General features: G+C 43.4%; 4 protein-coding genes across 4 annotated transcripts; 1 reads left to right on the top strand and 3 right to left on the bottom strand.

Annotated features, from left to right (window-relative positions):
* Positions 1 to 8,520: 8,520 nt before the first annotated feature.
* Positions 8,521 to 9,185, bottom strand: PtA15_10A250 (uncharacterized protein; the record flags this gene model as incomplete). Its single annotated transcript, XM_053160408.1, has 2 exons — positions 8,521 to 9,058; positions 9,130 to 9,185. 2 exons carry the CDS (start codon positions 9,183 to 9,185, stop codon positions 8,521 to 8,523), a joined length of 594 nt encoding a protein of 197 aa, XP_053024385.1.
* A 696-nt stretch (positions 9,186 to 9,881) lies between these two features.
* PtA15_10A249 (uncharacterized protein) lies at positions 9,882 to 10,352 on the bottom strand (the record flags this gene model as incomplete). Its single annotated transcript, XM_053160406.1, has 1 exon — positions 9,882 to 10,352. One exon carries the CDS (start codon positions 10,350 to 10,352, stop codon positions 9,882 to 9,884), a length of 471 nt encoding a protein of 156 aa, XP_053024384.1.
* Positions 10,353 to 18,947: 8,595 nt separating this feature from the next.
* PtA15_10A248 (uncharacterized protein) lies at positions 18,948 to 23,034 on the top strand (the record flags this gene model as incomplete). The annotated part of the gene is made up of 6 exons (XM_053160405.1): positions 18,948 to 19,193; positions 19,269 to 21,014; positions 21,089 to 21,298; positions 21,363 to 21,702; positions 21,780 to 22,411; positions 22,507 to 23,034. 6 exons carry the CDS (start codon positions 18,948 to 18,950, stop codon positions 23,032 to 23,034), a joined length of 3,702 nt encoding a protein of 1,233 aa, XP_053024383.1.
* A 653-nt stretch (positions 23,035 to 23,687) lies between these two features.
* Positions 23,688 to 24,158, bottom strand: PtA15_10A247 (uncharacterized protein; the record flags this gene model as incomplete). Its single annotated transcript, XM_053160404.1, has 1 exon — positions 23,688 to 24,158. The coding sequence occupies one exon, from the start codon at positions 24,156 to 24,158 to the stop codon at positions 23,688 to 23,690; it is 471 nt and encodes a 156-aa protein (XP_053024382.1).
* Positions 24,159 to 25,767: the final 1,609 nt, after the last annotated feature.

Here is a 25,767-nt window from a genome sequence, read left to right as displayed (position 1 = left end):
GTTTTGCTGCTCTTTTGTCCTTCTCACTCATGTTTTCTTCCATTTATTCTTGGTTCTTTCTTCCTCAGCCCTTGGTTTCATCTCACTGTCTTCCTTTTCTTTGTGTTGTCTGTTTTCTCTTCTTTTCTCTGTTGTTGTCTGTGTTGTGTGCGCGCGCACGGCGCGCGAGGAGATGATGACATGCTTGTGACAGGCCTCCAGGAATCCAAGTTCCGGGCGAACTTGGAGGATAGGAGGCCATAGCATCTGCTCTGATCCAAGGCGGCTATCAAGAAATTTATTCGATCCTCGATTTTTTTTTCCGATCCATTTCCCGATTCCTTGCGCAATACAAATTCCAACAACAACCACCAACGAAGATCCAACCTTTGTTGAACCCTCTAAAAAAAAAACCACTTCCCAGCTATCACTTCGGTTCCTTTGACTCTCTTTTCCGGACCACTCGAGAGGGCAGCCTCTTAGGCACTTTTTTCCCCTCCCAGCGCTGCCGCTGGCCTAGCACCGGACGGAGCTCCATACCGTCTACTGGATCAAGGAGTAGCGGTCAACTGCTTCCAATTTGAAGTTTACACACTCGTTGACGTCATTGAAAACCATAGTCACAAGCCGTGAGCCGTACCACTACGCACCGTGCACCTCAGAGCGCCCGCGTATTCCAACAGCTGCTGGGATTGCGCACGTCCTTGAGCCACGTCTTGTAACCTTTCATCCTGTAATAGTAGCGCTCGAACTTCTCTTCTGTTGAGACTATTAGCAGAAGATGTATTTTTAGTTTTTCTTTTCTTTGTAGCATAAATAATTCTTTCTGCTACAGGTTGTTTAGCAGGATGAAGAACTGACGCAGGTGGAAATCCTCTGCCTGGGTCTGATGTGCGGGTTCTTCCATTATAACCTTGAGTTCTGAGAGAAGGAGGAGACATAATAGAATATTTCTGTTTCAGTAGGTATTTTTGTTTTTATTTGAGGTATTACTTAAGGTATAAATGTACCTGAAGGTTTATCAGAAACAGCTGGGGAATCTGCGCGCTGATTAGTATCAGTGGTTTCCTCTCTAGCCTCAAGGGGTTGCGTGTTTTTTTCCGTAACTCCAAGGGATTGAAGTTCTGGGGTGAGGGTATCAACGTTGGTGGACACTGTACACAATCAAAAACACGAAAATATTAGCATTAAAAAATATCAATCTGACAGGAAAAGGGTAAGGAAAAAGATGTACTTTTCAGATTTGGGATTTTCTGAGTACTTTTAAAGTTATCGTGATTTTGCCAGAAAATCAGTGTAGGAATTTTTTCCTGTCAATGGAAAAGTTTGAATTTTGGTTGGATGAAAGCTAAGATGGTGGCACATAATTGTATAAGCTTGGTTTGTTGATTGCTCAAACAGCGTGGAGTGGAGCTCCTTTTAAACTCTTGGAACAGTGGTTCTACAAGAGGGGGGGAAGTAGTGATGCGCTTGTACAGCGCTTTTGGGATCTGTAGGCTAGGTATATTACTTCTAGTCTGATCCGCTAGGCTCGCGCGGTTCAATTGGCGGTCTAAGATCGTCTGTAGCTGCTCTAGATCAGGAGCTACATGTGTTTCAGTGATCCTGCTCGAGGGTTGCGGCTCGAGGAGGGTATGTCCTGTAGGTATGCGCCTGTATGCGCTCTCTAATTGAGTTAGATGGAGTGCGTCTAGCGTTTAAATCCCTGTAGATCCTTGCAGATCTGGGGTAATACAGTAGTACAACGTAATTGAACTGTAATTGAGTTATGTAGCTCCTGTATACACAGGATGCGCACGGTGTATGAAGCACCACTTAGTCCCGCAACCTAGTGCGCTCTCAAGTGGGAATGCAGTACAAATGCTTTCCTGCCGTAGGAATGGTAGAGTTTGGAGTCTCACAGAAAAACCTAGTAGTGTAAATCAACCCTTGCGGTTCGATTGGTCTACTCAGCATTTTCGTATCTCTTCTCCTTTTGGGGGGAACAAGCGTTCCGGTGTGTTTTGCGCAGAGAAAATGAATGAAATTCACTGGAATTTCACTGTGTAGAGTCAACCAAGTGTATATGATTCAATTTCTATGAGTTTTGGCAAAATAAAGACAATTTTTTCCAGTACAAAATAGATAGTCAACAGCAGGATAATTTTTTATGGATTTTTCCGGTTTTATAGAAGGAAACAGGGTGAAGAGTCTAGGAAAATGATGAGAAAATAAGGAAGAATCTAGGAAACAATCACAGGGAATGTAGTTAATTATTTGACTTCTCTTTCTGCGCGCTAGTTGCAGAGGAGGGCCATCAGAAGTGAAGGGGGGAAGCGTGGAGTAGGAGGTATGTTCTGTATAAGAGCAGTATTCTTTGTCAAAGGGAGGATATCCAAATGGTAGAGCTGTAAGTTGTGGTTTTCTAAGTTTAGTTTGTTCTTCTTCCACAAATTCTGATTCTTCAGTAGTATCAATAAGTGTACTGTCAGGATGATAGATACAAGTTATCCAAAGAGTACTGTAAGTTATCCAGGTACAGGTGTAGAATTGGTCCTCTCCAATCAATGTGTGGGTTTTTCTGACGTGTTCTTGGACTTCAAGGTTATTAGAGTCTTCCTTTGTGTATTTCTGTAATTTCAGCAGGTTGGAGTTGGGTTTGAAATCACAGATAATGGTAGTCATTTGTCTTTGAACAAGACATTTTGGTGTAAAAAATGGTAAGAAATAGGTATGTTAGTATGATTATCACGGTTTGGGAGTGAGAATCACGAATAAATAATAGGCCAGACCCCCAATTGTCAGCCTGTAGGTAACTAACCGTGTCTGAGAGGGTTGTTACTAGCAAGATGATAGTGTAATATGCCAAGGATGGGCCAATGGGTTTGTGGTAAGACCTGTAAAAGGTTTCACTCTATCAGTAATCTTGACTGAGAGGCTTGCTCAATTAAGGTGCATCCAGATCAACACAGGGTGTTAATAGGCATCCAAGGAATAACTCCACTTGGATTCGTGGTTTTACCTACAGAAAGGTAAGGGTAATCAAGAGTTGATGTTATTCCTGAATTGAAAGATGGGTGAGAATGAAGGCACTGTTTAACTATGTATGTGTTAAACCTTGCTCTAATAATATTCTGAGGGATAAAAAGTCCTGGGGGGCGTGTTTATATAGAAGGGAAAAGAGCAGGAGGGAACATGAGGCGCTTGGAGGCGCTTCAGGACCAAGGGGGAACTGGAAGCGGTCAATGGAAGCAGATCCTCAAGAGGATCAACATTGGAAATGATCATGGCAGTGTAATGATCAGTACTGATCCTAGATCATCAGTAGCTGTGCACACTAGTTGATCATAACCAATCAGTGATTCCATTCAGTGCTCTTTGAATTGGATTACATCATGTATTGTTTATGTATTTATATCATAACCAATATGTTATGTAAATAGAGACTGAGGCGTAACAGGGGATAAATGAGTGATGCCTGTCTTGGGGTATTTCACATGGACAGTAATATTACAATGTATTATAATCTTACTGTTTGCACGTTGTAAGACTCAAAAGTGGTTGTGAAACCCTTTTGCTGAATGGAGAAGGGGATGATGGAGGTGCAAACTCTGCCCTTCTATACTATCAGATAACAAGACCCACCAAGCTAAACTTGGCAAGTTTTAATCAAGTGATAGGTCTGGTCTAGTTCCAGATGAAGTTGTTTGATGACAGGTATGTGAGATTTGAGAGTGAGTTCAGTAGTTATTTGCAAATATAAGGGTTGTAGTGATGGGTGAAGGTGATGGTAAGTGTGAAGGGTGGTATGTAAATAACTGGGGAATACTGAGCTGAGGGAAAAACAACTGGGGGGGAGAGAGCTCCTTATATAGAAAAATGTGAGGGATTTTAGCTACAAGGGGGACCCTGGATGAGGGATTTTAGCTGGTGGGCTGCGTACAAGTGGTTTCAGAAGATACTAAATACAGGCAGAAAGTGGGGTGAGAAATGAAAGATGATGTCATACTGATGCAAGGACCACATAAACAAAGTGGGGAAATGTCAAATACAGAGGTACTTCATGCAAGGGGTGCATGAGTGGTGTCAGACTAATGCAAGGAGTGCAGAAATGGGGTCAGAAGACTGCATGCAGCTGCAAGGAGTGCTTAAATGAGGTGGGGACATGTCAAATACAGAAGAAATGGGGTTGGTCCCCTGCATAAGCAGTGGAGATAAGAGGGATAGAAAAGAGTATGTGTTTGGCTGGGGCTGAGTATGTTTATACCTGGGAAAGGGGACTTGAGGGTTGTGACAGGTTGATGACTGGGGCTGGCCGTGTCCATGAGGGTCCAAGAGGGTGTAACTTCCAATCCAGCGGGGTTCCAGTGACGCTTCCAGTGGTGAGTAGGGGTAAAATTGGCCGTAGAATCCATTTCTGAGGTCCATTTGGTGGTATCTTGAGGCATATTGTGAGTAATTATGTAGTATAGAAAAAAACTTTTGATTTTTCACTTTTCCGTCTACCACAACGTACCTTAACTCTCATAACAACAGTACATTATGGTAACTGTATTTAACTATGGTTATCTTTAATGTAATGTATAACAAGAGTACATTCTTAAGCTTGTATCTAATGATATACATATGCAATAAAAGGTGTAAAAGGAATGTACTGTAATGTGAACAATTGCAGGTACTTAGTACGTGTAAGGTACTGTGACATGTACTCTGTGGCTGACATAGTTGCTTGGTGTTTCTGCCACTATATCTCATCCCAGCATGGTAAATATTCTGCCATATGGTTATCAAAATGTTGAAATGCCCCCAAAGCTTCATTATGTACCTTTACTGACCACAAAACCCCCAAATGTAGCAGCTTAGTCTGATCAGTTCCCAAATATCACTACTTTGTTAGTTGCTTGATGTTTCTCCCACTATATCTCATACCAGCGTGGTAAATATTCTTCCATATGGTTACCAAAATGTTGAAATGCCCCGAAAGCTTTATTATGTACCGTTACTGACCATAAAACCCCCAAATGTAGCAGCTACAGTCTGATCAGTTCCCAAGTATCACTACTTTGGTAGTTTCTTGGTGTTTCTGCCACTATATCTCATCCCAGTGTGGTAAGTATTCTGTCACATGGTTACCAAAATGTTCACAAGCCCCCAAAGGTTTGTTATGTACCTTTACCAACCACAAAACCCCGGATGAGATATAGTGGCAGAAACACCCAGTCACTACCAAAGTAGTGATATTTGGAAACTTGTCAGACTGTAGCTGCTACATTTGGGGGTTTTGTGGTCAGTAAAGGTACATAATGAAACATTTTGGTAACCATATGGCAGAAGAATTCCCACGCTGGGATGAGATATAGTGGCAGAAAAACCAAGAAACTATCAAAGTAGTGATATTTGGAAACTGATCAGACTGTAGCTGCTACATTTGGGGGTTTTGTGGTCAGTAAAGGTACATAATGAAGCTTTGGTGGCTTTTCAACATTTTGGTAAAAATATCTCGGAAGAATTCCCACGCTGGGATGATATATAGTGGCAGAAACACCAAGAAACTACCAAAGTAGTGATATTTGGCAACTAATCAGATTGTAGCTGCTGCATAATGGATCTGACCCCAAACACAACATTTTGGATGTGACCCCAAACACAACATTTCTGGGTTTCATATGCAGAACAATTATCTGATGAAATTTTATGCTGAAATATTCCTCATTAATCTGTTGTTGATAACAAAAGTAGATAAAAAAAAGAACCTGACAAAAATATGCTAAACCATGGTAAACCAATTTCAAAAAGGCCATCTATGCATTTAGCATTTCAAGTATGATGTGCAATATCTTCAGGAAGTTCAACCAACCAAATTAACAATGTGTGCAGGATGGTATCATGAGAAAGGTCATAGGGTCAATGTTTTTCCTTTTTTTCAAAAAAAGTAGATTTGGAGACTTCTGACAACATCAATTGTTGAAGTAAAAAAAAACAAGAAAAAAAAATTGAGACCCCTCAGCCACCCTGGATTAATCCTGAAACTTGCAATTTCTCTTTTTCATGAAGAATTGCATGGTGTATGTAGAAATTTATGAAAGTTATCAGGCAAAAAAATAATTCCTGTGGCTTGAAGCTAACAAAGGGGGAAGGAGGGAGATTATAGAAGAGTATTAAGGAGACATGGAACACAGACATAGGTATCAAGAGGAATAAAAAAAAATGATCAATATACAACATTGAAAATTCATCCATCTTGGTAGTGGGGACTTTCCCAGGAAATAGTGATGGATAACAGCAATAACTGTTATTGTATCCTGTTAGTGGCAATAAAAGGCCTGTTATTGTTGTTATTGCTGTTATTTCCTGTTATTTTTTGTATGGATACTTGTATCTGAGATAACAAATAACATGAATTTGGGAGTCAATAAAATGGCTACACTAACTGTTATTGTCCAATAACGTTAGTGTAGTGCAGTGGCCCATTGCTGCTTTTAGAGAAAAAAACCACCAAACAAATCCAACCGTGACACTCAAGCAAGTCCGCATTGGATACAAGTCTCTCCCGGAATCTTGTGCGCTCAACAGAGAGGCTGTACAAGCTTGGAGAGAGAACTGAGTAGCAGTCTCTCTGAACCAGTGCAATCCAAACTACCCCCTTTGGTTGGTCCTAGAACTCCTCATTGCCCACTTCAAGCCCAGTTCCTGGTTCCTTTTGTCTTGACCAGTGAAGGGGATTCCCACCCCTTACAGGAGCCAACTGCAATCAATGCCAATGGCAATTCATCAATTTAAATCATTGACTACGCTCAAAATTCAGATGAGGATAATGCAAAGTTCCATTGTCTGGATAAAAAGAAAAACAATGAATTTGATGAAATTACGCTTTTCTTCAAGGCATCGGTTTACATTCAAATAGACGTAAGTAAAGAACCTGAGACTAAATTTCAAAGCAAAAGACCAAAAACTAAAAAGAACAAGAATGAGAAAAACATGATAAGATAAAGATAATTAAGATGACAAGAAAACAAACCCTGAGACAGATGGCTATCTGTAAAAGAACAACTGAGAATTGAAGGTGTGACGAGATGTTGTGTTGAGCTGAGTTGTTGAGATCAAGGATTAGTTGTGATAACCGAAGGGAAGATAAACAAGAAGAAAGAGAACAAACCCTGAGGATGGAAGAAGGACAACAGTACAAAACTAAGAAAAGGATAGCGCAAAGATCTGAAGACAACGACTGATGAAAGATAGAGTGTGTTAGTTGATTGAGGAGAAGAGAAAACAAAAATAGGATTTAGGAAATACAAGGCGCATTTCTCACCAAGTGGGAAGCTAAACAGGTGATCCTAGCTAAAGCTTTGCAGAGACTTGTTGACAAGGGGAACTTGAGAATGTCTTGATGTCTTGATCTTGAGTGAGGAGAGGCGCAGAGAGGATCGACAAATTTTGACGAGCTGAATCTGGAGTCAGATGAATAAGGTTGAGAAGTCAATGTGGAACGTGAGAGAGATCTCAAGGTGCAATACAGTACAGAGAATAGGTTTCAACCAATGAGATTGAGTTTGCGAGTAGCTGCGGATGTTGCGGCGCAGGATGGTGAGCGCGAGTAATAGCGCGTACAGAGTGCGCGGATTGTCAAAGGATGTCACAAGTTGAGGCAAGTTTCAACAGTAAGCCATAAAGAACCTGTGACTGAATTTCAGAGCAAATAAGACCAAAAACTAGAAAGAACAAGAATGTAAGAAAACAATAAAAGCTAAAGGATAGAAATGTTGATAGAGAAACAAACCCTGAGACAGATGGCTATCTGTAGAAGAACAACTGAATATAGAGATGGTGATGAGTTGTGGAGTTCAGCTGAGTAGTTGAGATTGAGGATTAGTTGAAGGATGCAAGTGGAAAAGAGACAACAAGTAAGAGAACAAACCCTGTAAGAAAGTGAGGACAACTGTATAAAACTAAAGAAGTGAGTGTGCAAAGATCTGAAGACTAACAACTGATGAGAGATGGAGTGGAGTTAGTATGTTGAGATATTCAAGGAGAAGATTTGGGAAATGCGGGGTCGCATTTCTCACCAATTGGGAAGCTAAACAGGTGGTCCTAGCTAAAGCTTCACAGAGACTTGTCAACGGGAATTTTGAAGAGGTCTTGAGGTCTTGATCTTGGTTGAGGAGAGGCGCAAAAAGGATCAACAAGGAGTTGAGTTGAGTGTGGGGTCAGATGAGTAAAGTTAAGAGTTGATAAGGAAACCAATGGCGATCTCAAAGAGTGAAATAAGCTGAGAGATTAGGTTTCATCTGATGAGATTGAGTTTGCGTAATTGCTACTATTGAGATAATTCAAAGGATGAGGATATCAAGACGTGTAAACGCTCCGTTCCTAGGCATGTAGGAACACTCATTACAAAGGGACCTACATTTGTGAAGCCAACTTGCAAAGAAAGAGTCCGAGGATGTGAAGATTACGTGCAATTTCCCTTCTTGCTTCGACATTTGGACGACAAACCTGAGGAACGTCTCTATTGCCTAGAAGATGGTTTGTTTGTCAGTACATACCTAGAAGATGGTTTGTTTGTCAGTACATAAAGATATCATTTGAACGGTCAATAAACAGACATACATCATCATTTATATCTTTAAAGCCATTCGCCTCTTCAATTACAAGAACAGGGGGTCTTCTCCCAGGACAAAACGACCATGGCTCAAGTTTTTGACCCATTTCTTCAAAGATTTTGCCGGCTATGTTTGAGGAGTGGATGAGTTCATTCCTGAACTTGAGGCGTAAATCGGGATACGAGATCACAGAGCCGCCGAGTAGTTCCTTCCAGAAGCGGGTAGGAGCTTTCTCATCGAGGCATTTGTTTACCAACGCTTCCATGAAGCTTCCCTTCAAATAGCCCACTGCGCGGAGATCGACGGTCAACGAATGAAACTCTGGGGTGTTGTCTGCTCGTTTTCGCGAGACAACGTGTTGAGTAAGGGCAGTTTTGCCGGAGCTAGGAGCGCCGAGTAGCACTGTGAAAGCCGGTTTGCCGTTCAATATATCAGAAAGATGTTTTACTTCTCGGGATCGGTTGTAGAACGACATTGACGGTGTGGCAGAATGAAACGTGCTAGAGGAGTAAGACTCAGTTTTTTTGAGATCTAGGAGGAAAACAACGCTTAGCGATCGGTGTTCACTCACGCCGTCCCGGTTCTAAGAGCATGCTTGATGTTGACACGAGAAGCCGAATGGAGCATGGTTTTGAGATGGGATGCGTTTGATGTTGAAGCTAAGGTTCCGATCCGGACCCCGCAGATCCGGTGGTATCCGGAGGCCCCGCAGACCGGATCCGGGTTCGGGAAGGGCCGCTGGGAATCCGGTATCCGGTCGGATATTTTAGTTCTCCCCATTGCAGACGTAGAGGCTGCAATGGGCTTTTTCAAAGGTTCTGACAAGGTTTCTTTGACACTTGTTTGTATACCAAAGTGTAAGGAAGGTGTCACATTGCATTTTTATGATGATGAGGCTAAAGACCTCATCGGAATAGAGAAAGAAAACATTAAGGCCCCGTTTGGCACCGATATAATTATAGGTGATATAATCGCTGATTAATTCAATAAAAAATACAAAATTCAACATAAAGCCTCCAATTTTTTTTTGTAGGCAACCTACAGTACTGGTCTCTTCAACTGTGAACCCAGAATCAACTTATCCAGCCATCTTCAGCACCATAATACCATTATATCACTTCATATTGGTCAAAAGTGATATAATGGTATTATGGTGCTGAAGATGGCTGAATCAGTTGAATCTGATTTCAAAGTTGAAGAGACCAGCACTGTAGGTTGCCTAGAAAAAAACTTGGAGGCTTTATGTTGAATTTTGTATTTTTTATTGAATTAATCAGCGATTATATCACCTATAATTATATCGGTGCCAAACGGGGCCTAATTCTATTTGAAATTTTCACTGTTGGAGATACTGATGACACCTTTGTCAATCCAGTTCTGTAAACAAATGATTGACTCGAGGGTTGTGGATTTCATTTGGTTTCGGCTGTAATCTTGAACATGTCGACCGACCGAGAACGCACGCTCGCAGGGAGTGCTGGAAGCCGAGGCTGCCAGGTATGTTTGAGCCATACTGGAAAGACTCGGAAACTTTTTTGAGTTCCATTTCCAATATTCTAGGGGCTCGCAAGCCTCTTCTTCACATTTGGATTCGAGGTATGACGTGATTTCTTCTTGAAGGCAAGTAATTTTGATCTTTTTCTTCTTAAATAGAGATGAGCTGATTGACGAGCTACTTTTGAGATCGTGCAACTTGTTTTTATTCAACGGCGAGTCTGTTTCCGCATACGTCGAATCGTTACTGAAACATTCCGCTGCATCTTTGAACATAGTGATGATTTCCTCCTTGCTCATGTTGACGGCATCGAGTAGGCTATTGTTAAAAAGGTTGGTCTTGATGCGAGGATCAAGCAAGGTCAAGCAGAGGTAAACGGGCTTCTTCACCGCGAGATTGAAGTACTGTTTGATTTTTGCAATCATAATTTTTGAAGCTGGGATCAATTCCCGAGAATTATACAAGCAAGCCTGACATCAGGAATGGATACAATGTCATTTGGATGGGTTAAAAGATAACAATGGAATGTATCTTTACCTCCTGTAGCTTTTCCATAATCCATGTATAAACCGGAGCGGCTAGCATCATTGAAGGAAATTTACTTTGAGACATCAATTTGGTTGCTTTGGATAGGGGCTCCAGAAAGTCACAAAGTTGTCGTATCTTTTCCCATTTGCAGTCCGAAAGATCGTACTTGTCAGATAGCAAGTTCCTTTCACAGAATAATTGGATGGTCGCACGGATCCTATATGCTCGGTCAAGCATCTCAAAAGTAGAGTTCCACCGAGTGAGATCTTTGAATGCAGCAGCTTTTTGCGATGACACCACGGATGTTTGCTCAGCACTTGCGTGCAAGTGCCATCACCCCTCTCTTTAGGAACCCTTTAAGATCTCTTTAAGGACTTGGCTCCAAGTGATGTGTAATTTTGTGCTGAATTTTTGCTGAAGTTATGCTGAATGTTTATGAAGTCATGTTGGAAAGGGTCTGATATCATATTGATACCAACTGCAACTTGACCGTATATATTACTTTAACTCTTTAAAAACATATGTACAACCACACTGCAATGAATTTATGGTGTTCAAAGTTGGATTGCATAATTTTATGCATGCATAAATCATAAAATCATAAAAATATTTTGGTGAAGAAATTTTGTATTACATAATCAGACAGTCATATCCCCTGCAAAAAAAAATTATGATTTTATGATTTATGCATGTATAAAATTATGCAAACCAACTTTGAACACCATAATTGTCAACTGCTTGGCAGAAACAATGGTTTCTTCTGTTGAAACTATATAATATATTTTGATTAATCATGGGTTTATACCAGGGGAGCTTTCTCAGCACTTGCATGCAATTTTAATTATTCAATGATTTCTTTTACCTTTTAAATTTACTGGCGGAACCCTACTAAGGAGACAGTGAATGTTGTGAATTTGGACATTATCAAGGATGGCATTTCAAGGCTTGCTTGATGCGGTGGAGCATAGATTTTGGTTAATTGTTTATGTGGTTCCATTGTGTTTGTTGTGTGGCACTTGGTTTGCAATTAAAACAAAGTTGTGTTGTGTTGGTTCATTTGAGGGTGTTGGTCCCCGGTGATACAGACCTGGTGTTTGGATATCTACCCGCTGATGGTGCTGAGCCTGGTAAAGGTGGTGTATGGGGTGCCGGTGATCATTTCCTGATTGGAAGCACAGCACAGCGGTGTGTTCCCCAATTCCATAAGAAATACATCAAGCATGTAGATCAACTTGATATATGATCTTGGAAAAGAGCATTCTGATAAAAAACTCTTCAGCAAAATTCCTGATGGATCTGTTTTCTAAAATAAATTCAAGTCTGAACACAAAGATTTGGTAGTAAATTTGAAACATTTGGATGTATTAAATATTTAACAGGGAATTCTTGGTGTGTCTTATTTAAAATTAAATTCCTCTCTAACAGTTCTTTTGGATTAAATCTTCATTACTCTCCATTTCAGTTTTCCAGTATGCATTCCCCAGGTTGGTTCTGCTTGAAATGTTAAGTGTATAATCTTGGCTATCAATTTCAATCTTATCATGTTATTCTTGCTCAAACTTCTGTTTCTCTCTGGGCTGATTTTATATTAAATCATCATATCTTTGATTGTTTCACAAATGATGTGCGGAGTAGTTTTTTGAAATATTTGCTATCAATTGAATGCGCATGATTTTCCATGCCAGTTTTCCCACCGGCAGATGCTATATTGGGTCTGCTTGAAATATTGAGTCAATGGCCTGCAAGCAATCAGCTCTACAAGAATTTCAAGAGCCTCAACTGTAGTTTTTTTGGCCAAAATCCAAACCTTGAGAAATTGAACATGTGAAGGAGCCTTTACAAAACAACACCAAAGATTGCACGGGTTTTCAGGAGCTTGGTAAAAAGAACAAATGAAAGAGGTGCAAGCAAAAAGATTACCATCAGGTTGCAAACATTCAGCATGCTTTATTACTCAAGGGAATTCAAGAAGAACAAAAGATCACCTTGGTTAACAAGGTATCCCCATGATATTTTTTGCTTGCAAGGTGAATGCCTGATTCTTCAAGGTCAGCTGTTACGTTAACAGATCATAGCAAAAATATCACAAGGCTTAGATCTAATTGGGCAAAATGTTTCAAGGATGATAATAAGGCAACTGAAAACTTGGCACCAAAATCCATGCAAGGAAACAAGCTGTGATTCATTTTCAAAAAGCAACCTGCCAGAAGTGATCTAGTTCAGCATTTGTGAGATTTTCAAAGTTTGAATCAACATAGGGCATGACTTATCTCTGCAAACCTACAAGAAGAAGAACCGTATAAGTCATGATGTTCACTTGGATTTGAGGAAATAATTTATCTAAGACTCAAAAATCTGGTTGTGATTGATTTATATGTTAGGTAGAAGAGGGAGTTTACGTGCAAGTTGATTTCAAATTCCAATTTTTCCTTTGATTGTGTCTGGCGGAATGGGGTTGTTGAATGGTGATGATGTTTCAAGATAGTATCTTTTATTATCTGGCTGGTAGTGGCTGAGCCCATGTTCAAATTGAAGCAGACCATTTGAAAATTTCAATAATTAAGTTCCAAAGAATATTTATTTGAGAATGATGTAGAAGTTGTGAATTTGTGTATTTCCAATCCCCAATTCAACCCATTTGAAATTATCTGGGATGTGAGATTCCTCTTCTAATTTATTGGCAGAAATCAGCCTTGGATATGAGGTGGAGTGGCTGTCCCATTGGCTGGCTGATTGTTGAAATGACAATGTATAAAATTACACCCTTGGAAACTGGTGGCGTAGCCACCTTGGAATATAGTGGGGAATTGTATTTGTGCTCTGTAAATGGCTCCCTGAAGTAAATTTTCTAAATTTTCTTTTTTTTGGTAGGGATTTAAGGGCAAGCCATGCACAAGTGAATTGGGGCATGTTGAATCACCCTGAATTCCAACTTCCACTGCACATGGAGCTTTCTGAAGGAGAATGTGGATCAATTCAATTCAGAATGAGAATTCACGATTTTCAAGATACTGAAGGCGTACATTTGGAATCCTTAAGTTGTTGTGTAGTGAATTAGATGCCAAGTTTATAAAAGAACTGTCTTTCTGGAAGGATCAAATTTTGTTCACATTTTTTCTGGTTTACTGCACCATTTTTGTCTCCCTGGTTCAAGAAGGATTTTTAAATAAATAAAAAAGTAACATTCTGATTTACAATCAACATTGATCCAAATATTTGATTCTAAACTACTGTTGATTGGTCTGGAATTTGGCAATTTCTGTCTTCCCAAGTTGTGTTACTACTTTTTTCCTCTTCATACTTCTTTCTATTTTAAAAATAGAGTGATTGAATTCATTTTTGAATTAAATTACTGGCTTCTTTTGGTTTTGAATCTTCTGATTTGAATTGGTCTCAATGACCAGTCTGTACCGGTCATTGAGGGGGGAGCACTTGGTCATTGAGTGGGGTACACATGTACTCCACTTGATAGCCATTGAGTGGCATTAAACCCCAGTATGGCGCTCGATGGCTGGTCATCGAGTGGCCTGCGCAGGACTCAATGGCTGGTCATCATTTGTGGAGTACACACCCCAGTTGATGGCCTGTCATTGGGTGGGATACATACTCCGCTTGATTGCCATTCATCGAGCAGAGTGTGTACTCCGCCCAGTGGTTGGCCATTGATTGTGAGGGGGCATGATGCGCCGTAGTGCCCCCTGGTGATCCCCATTGTCACACAAACGTACGGGCGTACGTTGGTGTGGCACACAGGAGTCACACCTCCCCTCAATGACCGGTCTGTACCGGTCATCAAGAGGTGGAAGTCCCCTTGATGACCAGTCAGTGCCGGTCATCGAGGGGAGGTGTTACTCCTCTCAATGACCGGTCTGTACCGGTCATCGAGAGGTGGAAGTCCCCTCGATGACCGGCACAGACTGGTCATTGAGGGGAGGTTTTACTCCTCTCAATGACCTGGACAGATTGGTCATCAAGGTGAGAGAGGAGTAACACCTCCTCCTGATGACCGGTCTGTACCGATCAGGGGAGGTGTTATTCCTCTTGATGACCGGTACAGACCGGTCATTGAGGGGAGATGTACTCCACTCGATGACCCGTACAGACCGGTCATTGGGGGGAATTACTCCTCTCGATGAACGGTACAGACCGGTCATCGAGGGGACTTCCACCTCTCAATGACCGGAACAGACCGGTCATCGAGGAGACTTTCGCCTCTTGATGACCGGTACAGACCGGTCATTGAGAGGAGTAACACCTCCCCTCGATGACCGGCACTGACTGGTCATCAAGGGGACTTCCACCTCTTGATGACCGGTACAGACCGGTCATCGAGAGGTGTGAGTCCCCTCAATGACCAATACAGACCAATCATCGAGAGGTGGTGAGTCCCATCAATGAGCGGTCTGTACCGGTCATTTGGGGGAATCACACCTCTCAATGACCGGTGTGTAAGGTCATTGAGAGGAGTATTTCCCCCAATGACTGGCACGGACCAGTCATCAAGAGGAGATGTGAATTATGTGGATCCACTCAAATTGAGATGCTTTTTTGCACCCGTGGTGTACCGGTGATCAAGAGGTGTCAGCTGGCATCCAGTGGGGTGTGTACATAGCCCACGGGATGGCCAGACAGGGTGTGTAGTATGTATACCCTGCTTGACTGGGGTTCAAGTATATGTACTCCAGCTCTGCCTGGAGTTCCCAGCTCTGCACTCCCCTTTTGGGGAGGAGAAATATCATGAATGGACTGGGGATATGCACTCCAATCTTATGGAGTGAGACTCATGGGCACTCATTACATTTGCCGGCCACTGGAGTTCTTCATGGTGCACTCAAAAGACTGAGTCCCCGGTTCTGCACTCTAGCCGACTTGGAGTATTCCACTCTGTACTCCAACAATTGTTGAAGTGCACACTCCATACACTCATTTTTGAAATGCTTTTGGGATTTTTTTGGAGTGCATTTAGGCTGACCAAAAAAAAATAAAAACATGCATCAGAGCGATCTACAGGCACCAGGAAAAAAAAATAATCACTTGATGACAAGTGACATCATGCCAGCTCCAGCGGGCTACCCACCATCTACCCACCATCTACCCACCATCTACCCACCATCTAACCAGTTTAAGAATTTCCACAGGAGATCCTCAGTTTTTGCTGGGCACCACTAATCCCCATTTCTGGTCAGCTGATACTCAGCTTTAGCTCCCAGCTTATGCTCAGCTTTGGTGCCCAGCTCATGCTCAGCTTTGTTGCCCAGATCAGAACCAGTCCTGGCCCAGCTTATTTTCAGCTTTATTCCAGTCATGGCTCAGCTTAGACTCAGATTAGGACTATCAATGGCCCAGCCAATGCTCAGCTTTGGACCAGTATTGGCTCAGCTGATTTTCAGCTTTGGATAAATCTCGGCCCAGCCAATGCTCAGATTCTGAGTCTGACCACTCCTGTAACAGCTTATGCTCATCTGCGGACCAGCCTTGGCTCAGCTTATGCTCATCTGCGGACCAGCCTTGGCTCAGCTGATGCTCAGCTGATGCTCAGCTGTGGACCAACCTTGGCTAAGACAATGCTCAGCTGTGGACCAGCCTTGGCTCAGCTGATGCTCAGCTGATGCTCAGCTGTGGACCAGCCTTGGCTCAGCTGATGCTCAGCTGTGGAACAGCCTTGGCTCAGGTGATATTAATCTTTTCAATAGTCTCAAAACATCTGATACTCAGATTTAGAACAGCCTTGGCTCAGCCAATGCTCAGCTTTGTACCAGCATTGGCTCAGCTGATGCTCAGCTTTTGAAAAGTTTTGGCCCAGCTGGTGTTAATCTTTGGAACAGTATTGTCCCAGCTGATCCTAAGCTCTGCACAAGCCTTTTCCAAGATGATGCTCAGCTTTGCACCATTGTTGGCTAAGTTGATGCTCAGATTTGGAATATTCTTGGTCCAGCTGATACTTGGATTTGTTTCAGGCTTGGAATATCCAATGCTCAGCTGTGGCCCAGGCTCAGCTAATGCTCAGCTTTGGCCCAGGCTCAGTCAATGCCTACTGCTCAGCTGTTCCTGGGAAAAAATTAGGATCAGCTGACTGTGCCACATTGAGTGCTCTGGTGCAGTACTGCAAGCTCTACAAGTGCTGGTGGAGCAGACTTGGAGCAGCGCTGGAGTAGCTCTGGAGCAGAAACCAAAGCTGCATCATGTCACTTGCCATCAAGTGACTATTTTTTTTTTCCTGGTGAGGGTATGGGTATGCACAGAGGTAAAAAATCAGGTCAAAACATTCATATATTTGGTCAACATCGTGGATTGAGTCCACCTGATCATGGTTGGGCTTAGTTTCAGTATAGGAATGGTGTATGTTCTACATGTACCTTCCACAATACATCTCATATAATTCCAGTTAGCATCCGGTTAGATTGCACCTGGCATTAACCATTCTTTGAACCAAGATCAGACCAACATCAAACCAACTTCGGACCAGTATCTAACCAGCATCGGACCAAATGTCGGCATGAATTGTGCAAAGGCACTCGCAAACAGGTGCTGAGCAAACGTCTGTGGTGTGATTGTTTCAAGTATGTTGTTAGCTTGCTGATTCAAGAAATGAGGCTAGACATATTGACTTGAGGAGGCGGGTCGCTGAGAATACCAGCAAATGCGCAAGGAGTATCAGATTCAGAAGGTACCTTCTTGGAGAAGGCCTTGATGCCAGCTTTGGCTGCCAAGTTGATGACATGCGGCATACATCCGAGCAAGTAGTTTGTGTAATCAAAATCAAAGAGATTGCTGAGTTCTTCTCCCATGGTCCCGTTATTTGACGCATTATCGGCCGTTATACAAAAGATGTTTCGTGATATTCCGTACGTTTTGAGGGTTTCAGTGAGATGAGAGGCTAGGTTTTTTCCAGAATGGGAACCATCAATGAGCTTTGTCGCCAATATGATTGATTTAAGCTCGTAGTTTTCAATCCAGTGAGCAGTGACTCCAAGTAGAGATTCATTGCTTGGTGAGGTCCAACCATCGCATGTCAAGCTAATTTTTGAGGGGACTTTCTGGAGTAAACTCTTGAGGGCTTGCTGACCATTCATAAACGTTGTGAGAATGAAATTACTCAACGTATCAGCCGAGGGGAAAAGGTTTTTTGTCTCTGGGTTGCACAATTCAAGCATTTTTTGAAAATCCGGGTGTTCAACGGTTTGGTAAGAGATATGGCATTGGACCACGTATCAAGCAACAGAACATAGCAAGCTCTCTCAATTAAGCTTTTCCAATGCGACATTTTTATTTTTGTCAAGGAACCGGACTAGAGAGCCAACCTCACGTGCGTTGTTCTTCTTTATTCTGTGTTTTTTGAGCAAGTGATTACTCATACTTTTGGTGGATCCACGTTTGTCGGGGGTGATTTTTGCATGGCAGACTGCAGTACTGTTAGGAATAAGCAAGGCCTGACAGACATTCCATCTTTTCCCATCAATATCCTGAGGCTTGAAGTATTTCCATACCCAAGAGCTGGCTACTGATTGACCATCCTTCGTTGGCTCGCACACATTGTCAGAGTCGGACTCTGAAGAAGGACTGGAATTTTTGAAGCTGGAACGTTGTCGGCGTTGAGCGGGCATGATTTCAAATCCCAGGAGCTTGAGAGGCTTGTTGAAATGTACTTGGGCAGTCCACAAGAGTCCCCTCACTCCTGGGGGCTTTGGTTGTTGATTCCGGAAGGTATCCGGAAGTATTCGGCCGGATTCCGGATACTACCAGGGTTTGGGTGCGGGATGGATGATATCCGGCTCCGAGGCACCGGATTGGAACCTTAGTTGAAGCCGGAGGGCTACAGGACTCGGGGCTATGACTGGGGCTACGGCTGCGGAGCACTAGGAAATACAATGTGCAATGCAAATGAAAAGCTAAAACAATGCTAAAGGCAAAACAAAGAGAGAGAAACCTAGGGTTTATATACCCAAAGGATGAACTCTAAAACAACAGAGAAGCGGAGAGCCGCATGGATTAGACCAACTGGTCTAGGCGAGTGAAACGCGTGGCTGAAACCAAGCCTCAGGGCGTGGCGTCGCAGCCTGGTCCAGGGGTCCAGGAAAGACGTCAGGGCCTTAAGTAGGCGGGGCGCTAGCGCCGGCTACAATGTGGTTCGAGCAACCCGGTTTAGCACCCGCGGTGGAGATGCTCCAAGGGACCGGTCCGGTGTGAATTTGTGCTTGAGCAATCCGGGGCCCCGCTCCCCGCGGGATCCCCGAGCGTCCTGCACACCCACAAGTTGGCTGGAATCTGAAAATCAACAAATTACAAGTCGACGACCAGGGCCCTTCCAGATCAATCGGACTCGAGTACTCTTATCCGCCAGAGTCTAGTTTTCGCTCCATCTCACGATGTCCGCTCAGATTATGTCACTGTTTGGCAGCTTATCCAGCTCGAATATAGACGAACGAGTCTCGGCCGCTACCTCGATAGTGCATCATCTTACTCAAGCCGAATCGGCTCGACACGACGTGGATTCCGAATCAAACGACTGCTCCAATTCACCTGACCTGAACTACACCCTAAAACGACTCGTGCGTGGATTAGCCAGCCCAACGCCAGGAGCTCGTCTTGGCTTCTCAAATGCCTTGTGTGAAGTAAGTCCGACTTCAACCCTCATTCCATTTCAGTTAGAATCTCCATCTGAATCTGTTCATATTTTTGTTCAACAGATTATCAACAGATTTCCTGGACTATCCCCTCTATCAATATTCGAGTTGATCCTATCGGCCACCCCTTTGCAGAGTAACATGAAGGCTAGTGAAGAACGTGATTCCCAGTTCGGAAGGCTGTTTGGCATCAAATGCATTACTCAGTCTGGCGCACTCCTCCGGAAACTTGACACACCCCAGGGGATACGGAAATCGACAAACGTCAATGAACAATCAACCCTCTTGAAACTCCTGCTTGAGGAACTCTGCGCGCTCGCTCGTCGAGCCCCATGGCTCTCAGAAAGCGTCGGCTCAGTCATTGTCTTGGACATTACCACTCAGATTTTAGAACATCCAGAGTCCAGTCTCTCTCAGTCTGGCGCCGTGAACCAAATCGCTGAAATGCTGCTCAAGAACGCGGAGACTTTGACGCTTGAACAAATATCATTGGCCATATTACTCCAGCAGCACTCTGTCAAACTCGATTGGCCATCGATCCTGTCACAAACTTTCACAAATAAGCAGATCCTGAGCGAAGACAACCATGAAAAGTTGTTTACTATCTTGATGAATGCTGATGGCATATCTTCATCCCATTCAGGAGCGAGTGAAGTAGATACCAAGACATCATCACACAATACCGACCTACCTATCTGCCCTCATTTTGTTCACGAAATCCTCATATCAGCCTCTCAGTCGGCGAGCAAGTTCAATTTGTCCAACTTCTACAATCAACTATTTGAACGCTACTACTTCGCTTCGAAATCCAGTCCTTCTCGTCGATCACACGGATTTCTTATCCTCAACAAGCTTCTAGCGTCTAAGTTCATTCCAGACCAGGAGAAACCCAATTTCCTCACATTGAATTGTGTCCATACTCTCAAGGTGCATCTGACCGCCACAGACCGTTTACTCCACAAGATGGCACAATCTGTCGCTTCAACTATGATCTCCCAAGTTGATACAAAGAACGCAAAAGGATCGGCTCTTGCGAAAAGTTTTGCAACTCGCATCAGAGCTCTCTCGCCTCATTTCGATCACAACACTCATCATCAATTGATCCGGTCGTTGGTGTCTCGGATGCTTTCTCCCGAGCTGGAACTGTGGACAGAAGAACTCATCTCGGCCTTCCAAAAAGGCTCGCCCACATGGTCTTGTCTTCAACTCGACTCGTCGAGTGAAGCACACGAATCTCAGTCTCCACCCGAAAGCTTCCGAGAGATGATGCTAACCCAACTTTGTAACGTCATCAACATCAACACGTCTGCCTCTACGATTGATTGTGCCACCTCGATTCTTCGTTGTCTTACCCTCTGTGCATTTTTCGGTGAAGTTGCATCCGACCAAAATGGGAAGTCCTCCGTACGAAGTGCTGCGCCCGCTGTACACTTCTCCCCCCAGCTACGAGAGCTATGCAAAGCCCGGCTGTACACCTGCTTGTTGGAACTGATTGATCGCACCAAGACGCACTCCTCAGACAGAAAGACACATCCGAAGACGAGTTCACTGCATGGCTTCAAACCTTCTGAAGTGATTATCGAGATTGTCAATTCTCATGGAAGCTCCCAGCCACATGAAGGACTCGAAACTTCGGAGTGCATCAAATCTATCAGAAAGAAATTGACGCAATTGCGTAGCCGAGCCGCCAGCACAGAGTCCCCAAAACTTCAAAGCAAGAAAGAGGCCCTCGTTTTGCTTTGCGACATTCTGTGTCTGATGACGTATGATGAGCAAGACGGATGGACTGAAGCATTACCATTGATTGAAGTGAGTTTGGGACTTGGCGCTGTACTCGGTAAACCCAATGAGTTTCTGACCATGATCATCTTTCTCCTATATAGAGGTTGAGAAAAGATATTAACACGCTATTACCACCCGATGGCGACTTTGCTCATCATTTGCAAGCCTTGTCACCAGCAGTGGCGAATCTTACAGGATGTCTTTTGTTCTTACTCTCCTGGCCGATTGCTCTTTTACGGCTGGTTGTGGAAATCAACTTTGATTCATTCTCTGATTGTGTTGGAGCCCAGAGCCTGCAGCTCCTGATTGATGTCAGCTTTCATCAATTTCAATGCCTCTGATAACGCTGCTGATAATTCTTATGGGCCCATTTAGCAAATCAATCCACCAGAAGAACTTCCAGAGGTTGAAGATAACGAAGACGACGAGGCCTCAGATTCGCAAGCCGAAGAAGACGATGACTCGACGGCCGGAGACTCCAGTGGCCTAGAAGATTCCGATTCGGGTGCTGAATCTGCTGATGATAGTGAATCAGTTGATGAACAATTCCGAAATGATGTTGCCATGGCCCTCGGCCATGCATTGAGTAAACCAGCTGCATCTGATGATGATTCTGGCGACGAGTCCGACTTGATGAACGACGATGAGATGCTTGCCTTGGACGCAAACTTGGCTGCCATATTCAAGCGACGTACCGGAAAAAAGCTGGCTCGAAGTATGTTCACCCACCCCTCAGATCTCAATGTGCATTTTCTCCCAGAATACTAATAACGCTATCAATCTGCTGAACAGTACATAATACTCAAGACCTTCACCTCCGCATGAAAATTCTAGAGCTCATTGGAAAATTTGTCAAACTTCATCCAGCACCAGCCACGCGTGCTCGCTTAATTAAGCCCCTTTTGGAACTCATTGGTAAAACCAACTCGAGCGAAGCAGTTATGAAAAAGAAAGTCATCAAAATCCTGGAAGATACCACACGACTGTCATGTAATCAGTCGGAGCGAAGTATCCCCGGAGAGCCTCTCTTGGCCGCTGAAGCATCTGAAATCATCGCGGCAGTACATCTGGTCGCACGAACTTCGCCTGCAGTGGACACCGCGGAATCCTGTGCGAAATGCAACTTGTGGCTAATCGAAATGATCCATTCCAGCACCAGTTCCTTCGTTTTGGAATCCGAACGTCAAGAAGTGCTGAACAAACTCGTCGAAGCTCACGAAGAGGGTTTGAGAAACTTTTGCTCGAAACGATCATCTAAACTTCGACCGACATTTTTTTCTGCGGTTTTTAAACGATTCCCAGCCTTCAGTTGGCTCTTGAGGGATGTCGCCCTTCTCATGCCTCTCGACTCGTCTACTGTCAACGCTTATCGCCGCGAGCAAGTACTAGATCTAGTGTCGATGCTGATAAACAGATATCCCAAGGTGAGTCCGATGACAAATGTTCTCGATAAAAGTATTTTCAGCGGTTATAACCTATAGCTAAATTTATTCCATTCCTGGCCTTCCCGAACCAAAAGTCGCCATCACTGCTAGATTTTGACGCCTACGTGTGTAAGCTCAAGGAGGCTATTCTCTCGCTCAAGGAAGTTATTGTTACAAGCAACTCTGAAGAAGAAATTTCAAAGGACCGCCAGGTAGCGCTGAAGAGCTTGTGCGACTTGATCAAGATTATGAACAGTGCACTCCGCAAGCGTCTGAAGATCGGTTCGAGTGAGACGGATAGTTCCACAATATGGTCTGACACAGACATCAAGGCATTGAGCGAACTTGCCGCCGAAATCCCGTCGGCTCCTCAGTCCAGCACTGTCATAAAACTGATAGAAGGACTTGTGCAGTTCGTGGAGAAATCGAAAAGCTCTCAAGTCAAACTACCTGACCAGCCGAAAGGGCTCAAGCGGAAGGAGGCCCCATCGACTGCCCCTGCCACCGAGGCTCAGCCGCTGACAAAGGAAGCCGAAACCACGGAGCTATCAGCCCCCGTGACAAATGGAAAACAAAGAAAAAAGAGCAAGAAGAATCGCAAGAAAGAAGCAACCAACGAGTGATCATCCCCTTATAAAACTTGACTTAACCCCTCCGCGTGTTTATTTTGTTTGTTATTTTGCTGTTTTGGATTTGGTTGGCTGCATGGTTCCAGATAGACAAATAGCATGGATACATCATCACACATTTTGGACTTTACTCCTTCCTCCTGTCCCAAATATTGAGTTTTGCTTCAATTTTTTGATTAATTCATCCATCTCAATGTTTTTTTACGCATTAAAATGAACACGTTCTACTGGTATGCACCTGTAGAGCTATAAGAGCATTCGCATTTGTTAGGTAGATTTTCAGGTTAAATAAGCCTGGATTAGCCTCAGGCTTGATTTCAGGCTAAGGGTTGCTAAATTTAGTGAGTGTTAAGCTGAAATCAAACTTCACACTAAGGTTCCGATCCGGACCCCGCAGATCCGGTGGTATCTGGAGTCCCCGCAGACCGGATCCGGGTTCGGGAAGGGCCGCTGGGAATCCGGTATCCGGTTGGATATTTTAGTTCTCCCCATTGCAGACGTAGAGGCTGCAATGGGCTTTTTCAAAGGTTCTGACAAGGTTTCTTTGACACTTGTTTGTATACCAAAGTGTAAGGAAGGTGTCACATTGCATTTTTATGATGATGAGGCTAAAGACCTCATCAGAATAGAGAAAGAAAACATTAATTCTATTTGAAATTTTCACTGTTGGAGATACTGATGACACCGTTGTCAATCCAGTTCTGTAAACAAATGATTGACTCGAGGGTTGTGGATTTCATTCGGTTGCGGCTGTAATCTTGAACATGTCGACCAACCAAGAACGCACGCTCGCAGGGGGTGCTGGAAGCCGAGGCTGCCAGGCATGTTTGAGCCATACTGGAAAGACTCGGAAACTTTTTTGAGTTCCATTTCCAATATTCTAGGGGCTCGCAAGCCTCTTCTTCACATTTGGATTCGAGGTATGACGTGATTTCTTCTTGAAGGCAAGTAATTTTGATCTTTTTCTTCTTAAATAGAGATGAGCTGATTGACGAGCTACTTTTGAGATCGTGCAACTTGTTTTTATTCAACGGCGAGTCTGTTTCCGCATACGTCGAATCGTTACTGAAACATTCCGCTGCATCCTTGAACATAGTGATGATCTCCTCCTTGCTCATGTTGACGGCATCAAGTAGGCTATTGTTAAAAAGGTTGGTCTTGATGCAAGGATCAAGCAAGGTCAAGCAGAGGTAAACGGGCTTCTTCACCGCGAGATCGAAGTACTGTTTGATTTTTGCAATCATAATTTTTGAAGCTGGGATCAATTCCCGAGAATTATACAAGCAAGCCTGACATCAGGAATGGATACAATGTCAGTTGGATGGGTTAAAAGATAACAATGGAATGTATCTTTACCTCCTGTAGCTTTTCCATAATCCATGTATAAACCGGAGCGGCTAGCATCATTGAAGGAAATTTACTTTGAGACATCAATTTGGTTGCTTCGGATAGGGGCTCCAGAAAGTCACAAAGTTGTCGTATCTTTTCCCATTTGCAGTCCAAAAGATTGTACTTGTCAGATAGCGAGTTCCTTTCACAGAATAATTGGATGGTCGCACGGATCCTATATGCTCGGTCAAGCATCTCAAAAGTAGAGTTCCACCGAGTAGACACATCGGCCACCATGACAAGAGGTTCACCGTTCAAAGCTTTGCTGAGATCTTTGAATGCAGCAGCTTTTTGCGATGATTGTTTCAAGTATGTTGTTAGCTTGCTGATTCAAGAAATGAGGCTAGACATATTGACTTGAGGAGGCGGGTCGCTGAGAATACCAGCAAATGCGCAAGGAGTATCAGATTCGGAAGGTACCTTCTCGGAGAAGGCCTTGATGCCAGCTTTGGCTGCCAAGTTGATGACATGCGGCATACATCCGAGCAAGTAGTTTGTGTAATCAAAATCAAAGAGATTGCTGAGTTCTTCTCCCATGGTCCCGTTATTTGACGCATTATCGGCCGTTATACAAAAGATTTTTTGTGATATTCCGTACGTTTTGAGGGCTTCAGTGAGATGAGAGGCTAGGTTTTTTCCAGAATGGGAACCATCGATGAGCTTTGTCGCCAATATGATTGATTTAAGCTCGTAGTTTTCAATCCAGTGAGCAGTGACTCCAAGTAGAGATTCATTGCTTGGTGAGGTCCAACCATTGCATGTCAAGTTAATTTTTGAGGGGACTTTCTGGAGTAAACTCTTGAGGGCTTGCTGACCATTCATAAACGTTGTGAGAATGAAATTACTCAACGTATCAGCCGAGGGGAAAAGGTTTTTTGTCTCTGGGTTGCACAATTCAAGCATTTTTTGAAAATCCGGGTGTTCAACGGTTTGGTAAGAGATATGGCATCGGACCACGTATCAAGCAACAGAACATAGCAAGCTCTCTCGATTAAGCTTTTCCAATGCGACATTTTTATTTTTGTCAAGGAACCGGACTAGAGAGCCAACCTCATGTGCGTTGTTCTTCTTTATTCTGTGTTTTTTGAGCAAGTGATTACTCATACTTTTGGTGGATCCACGTTTGTCGGGGGTGATTTTTGCATGGCAGACTGCAGTACTGTTAGGAATAAGCAAGGCCTGATAGACATTCCATCTTTTCCCATCAATATCCTGAGGCTTGAAGTATTTCCATACCCAAGAGCTGGCTACTGATTGACCATCCTTTGTTGGCTTGTCATTATTTGGCTGGCTTATTTTTTGACAACCCACACATTGTTGGAGTCGGACTCTGAAGAA

Source organism: Puccinia triticina, chromosome 10A (assembly GCF_026914185.1).
Source record: "Puccinia triticina chromosome 10A, complete sequence".
Lineage (NCBI taxonomy): Eukaryota > Fungi > Basidiomycota > Pucciniomycetes > Pucciniales > Pucciniaceae > Puccinia > Puccinia triticina.
This window is presented reverse-complemented; position numbering and strand designations above follow the sequence as displayed.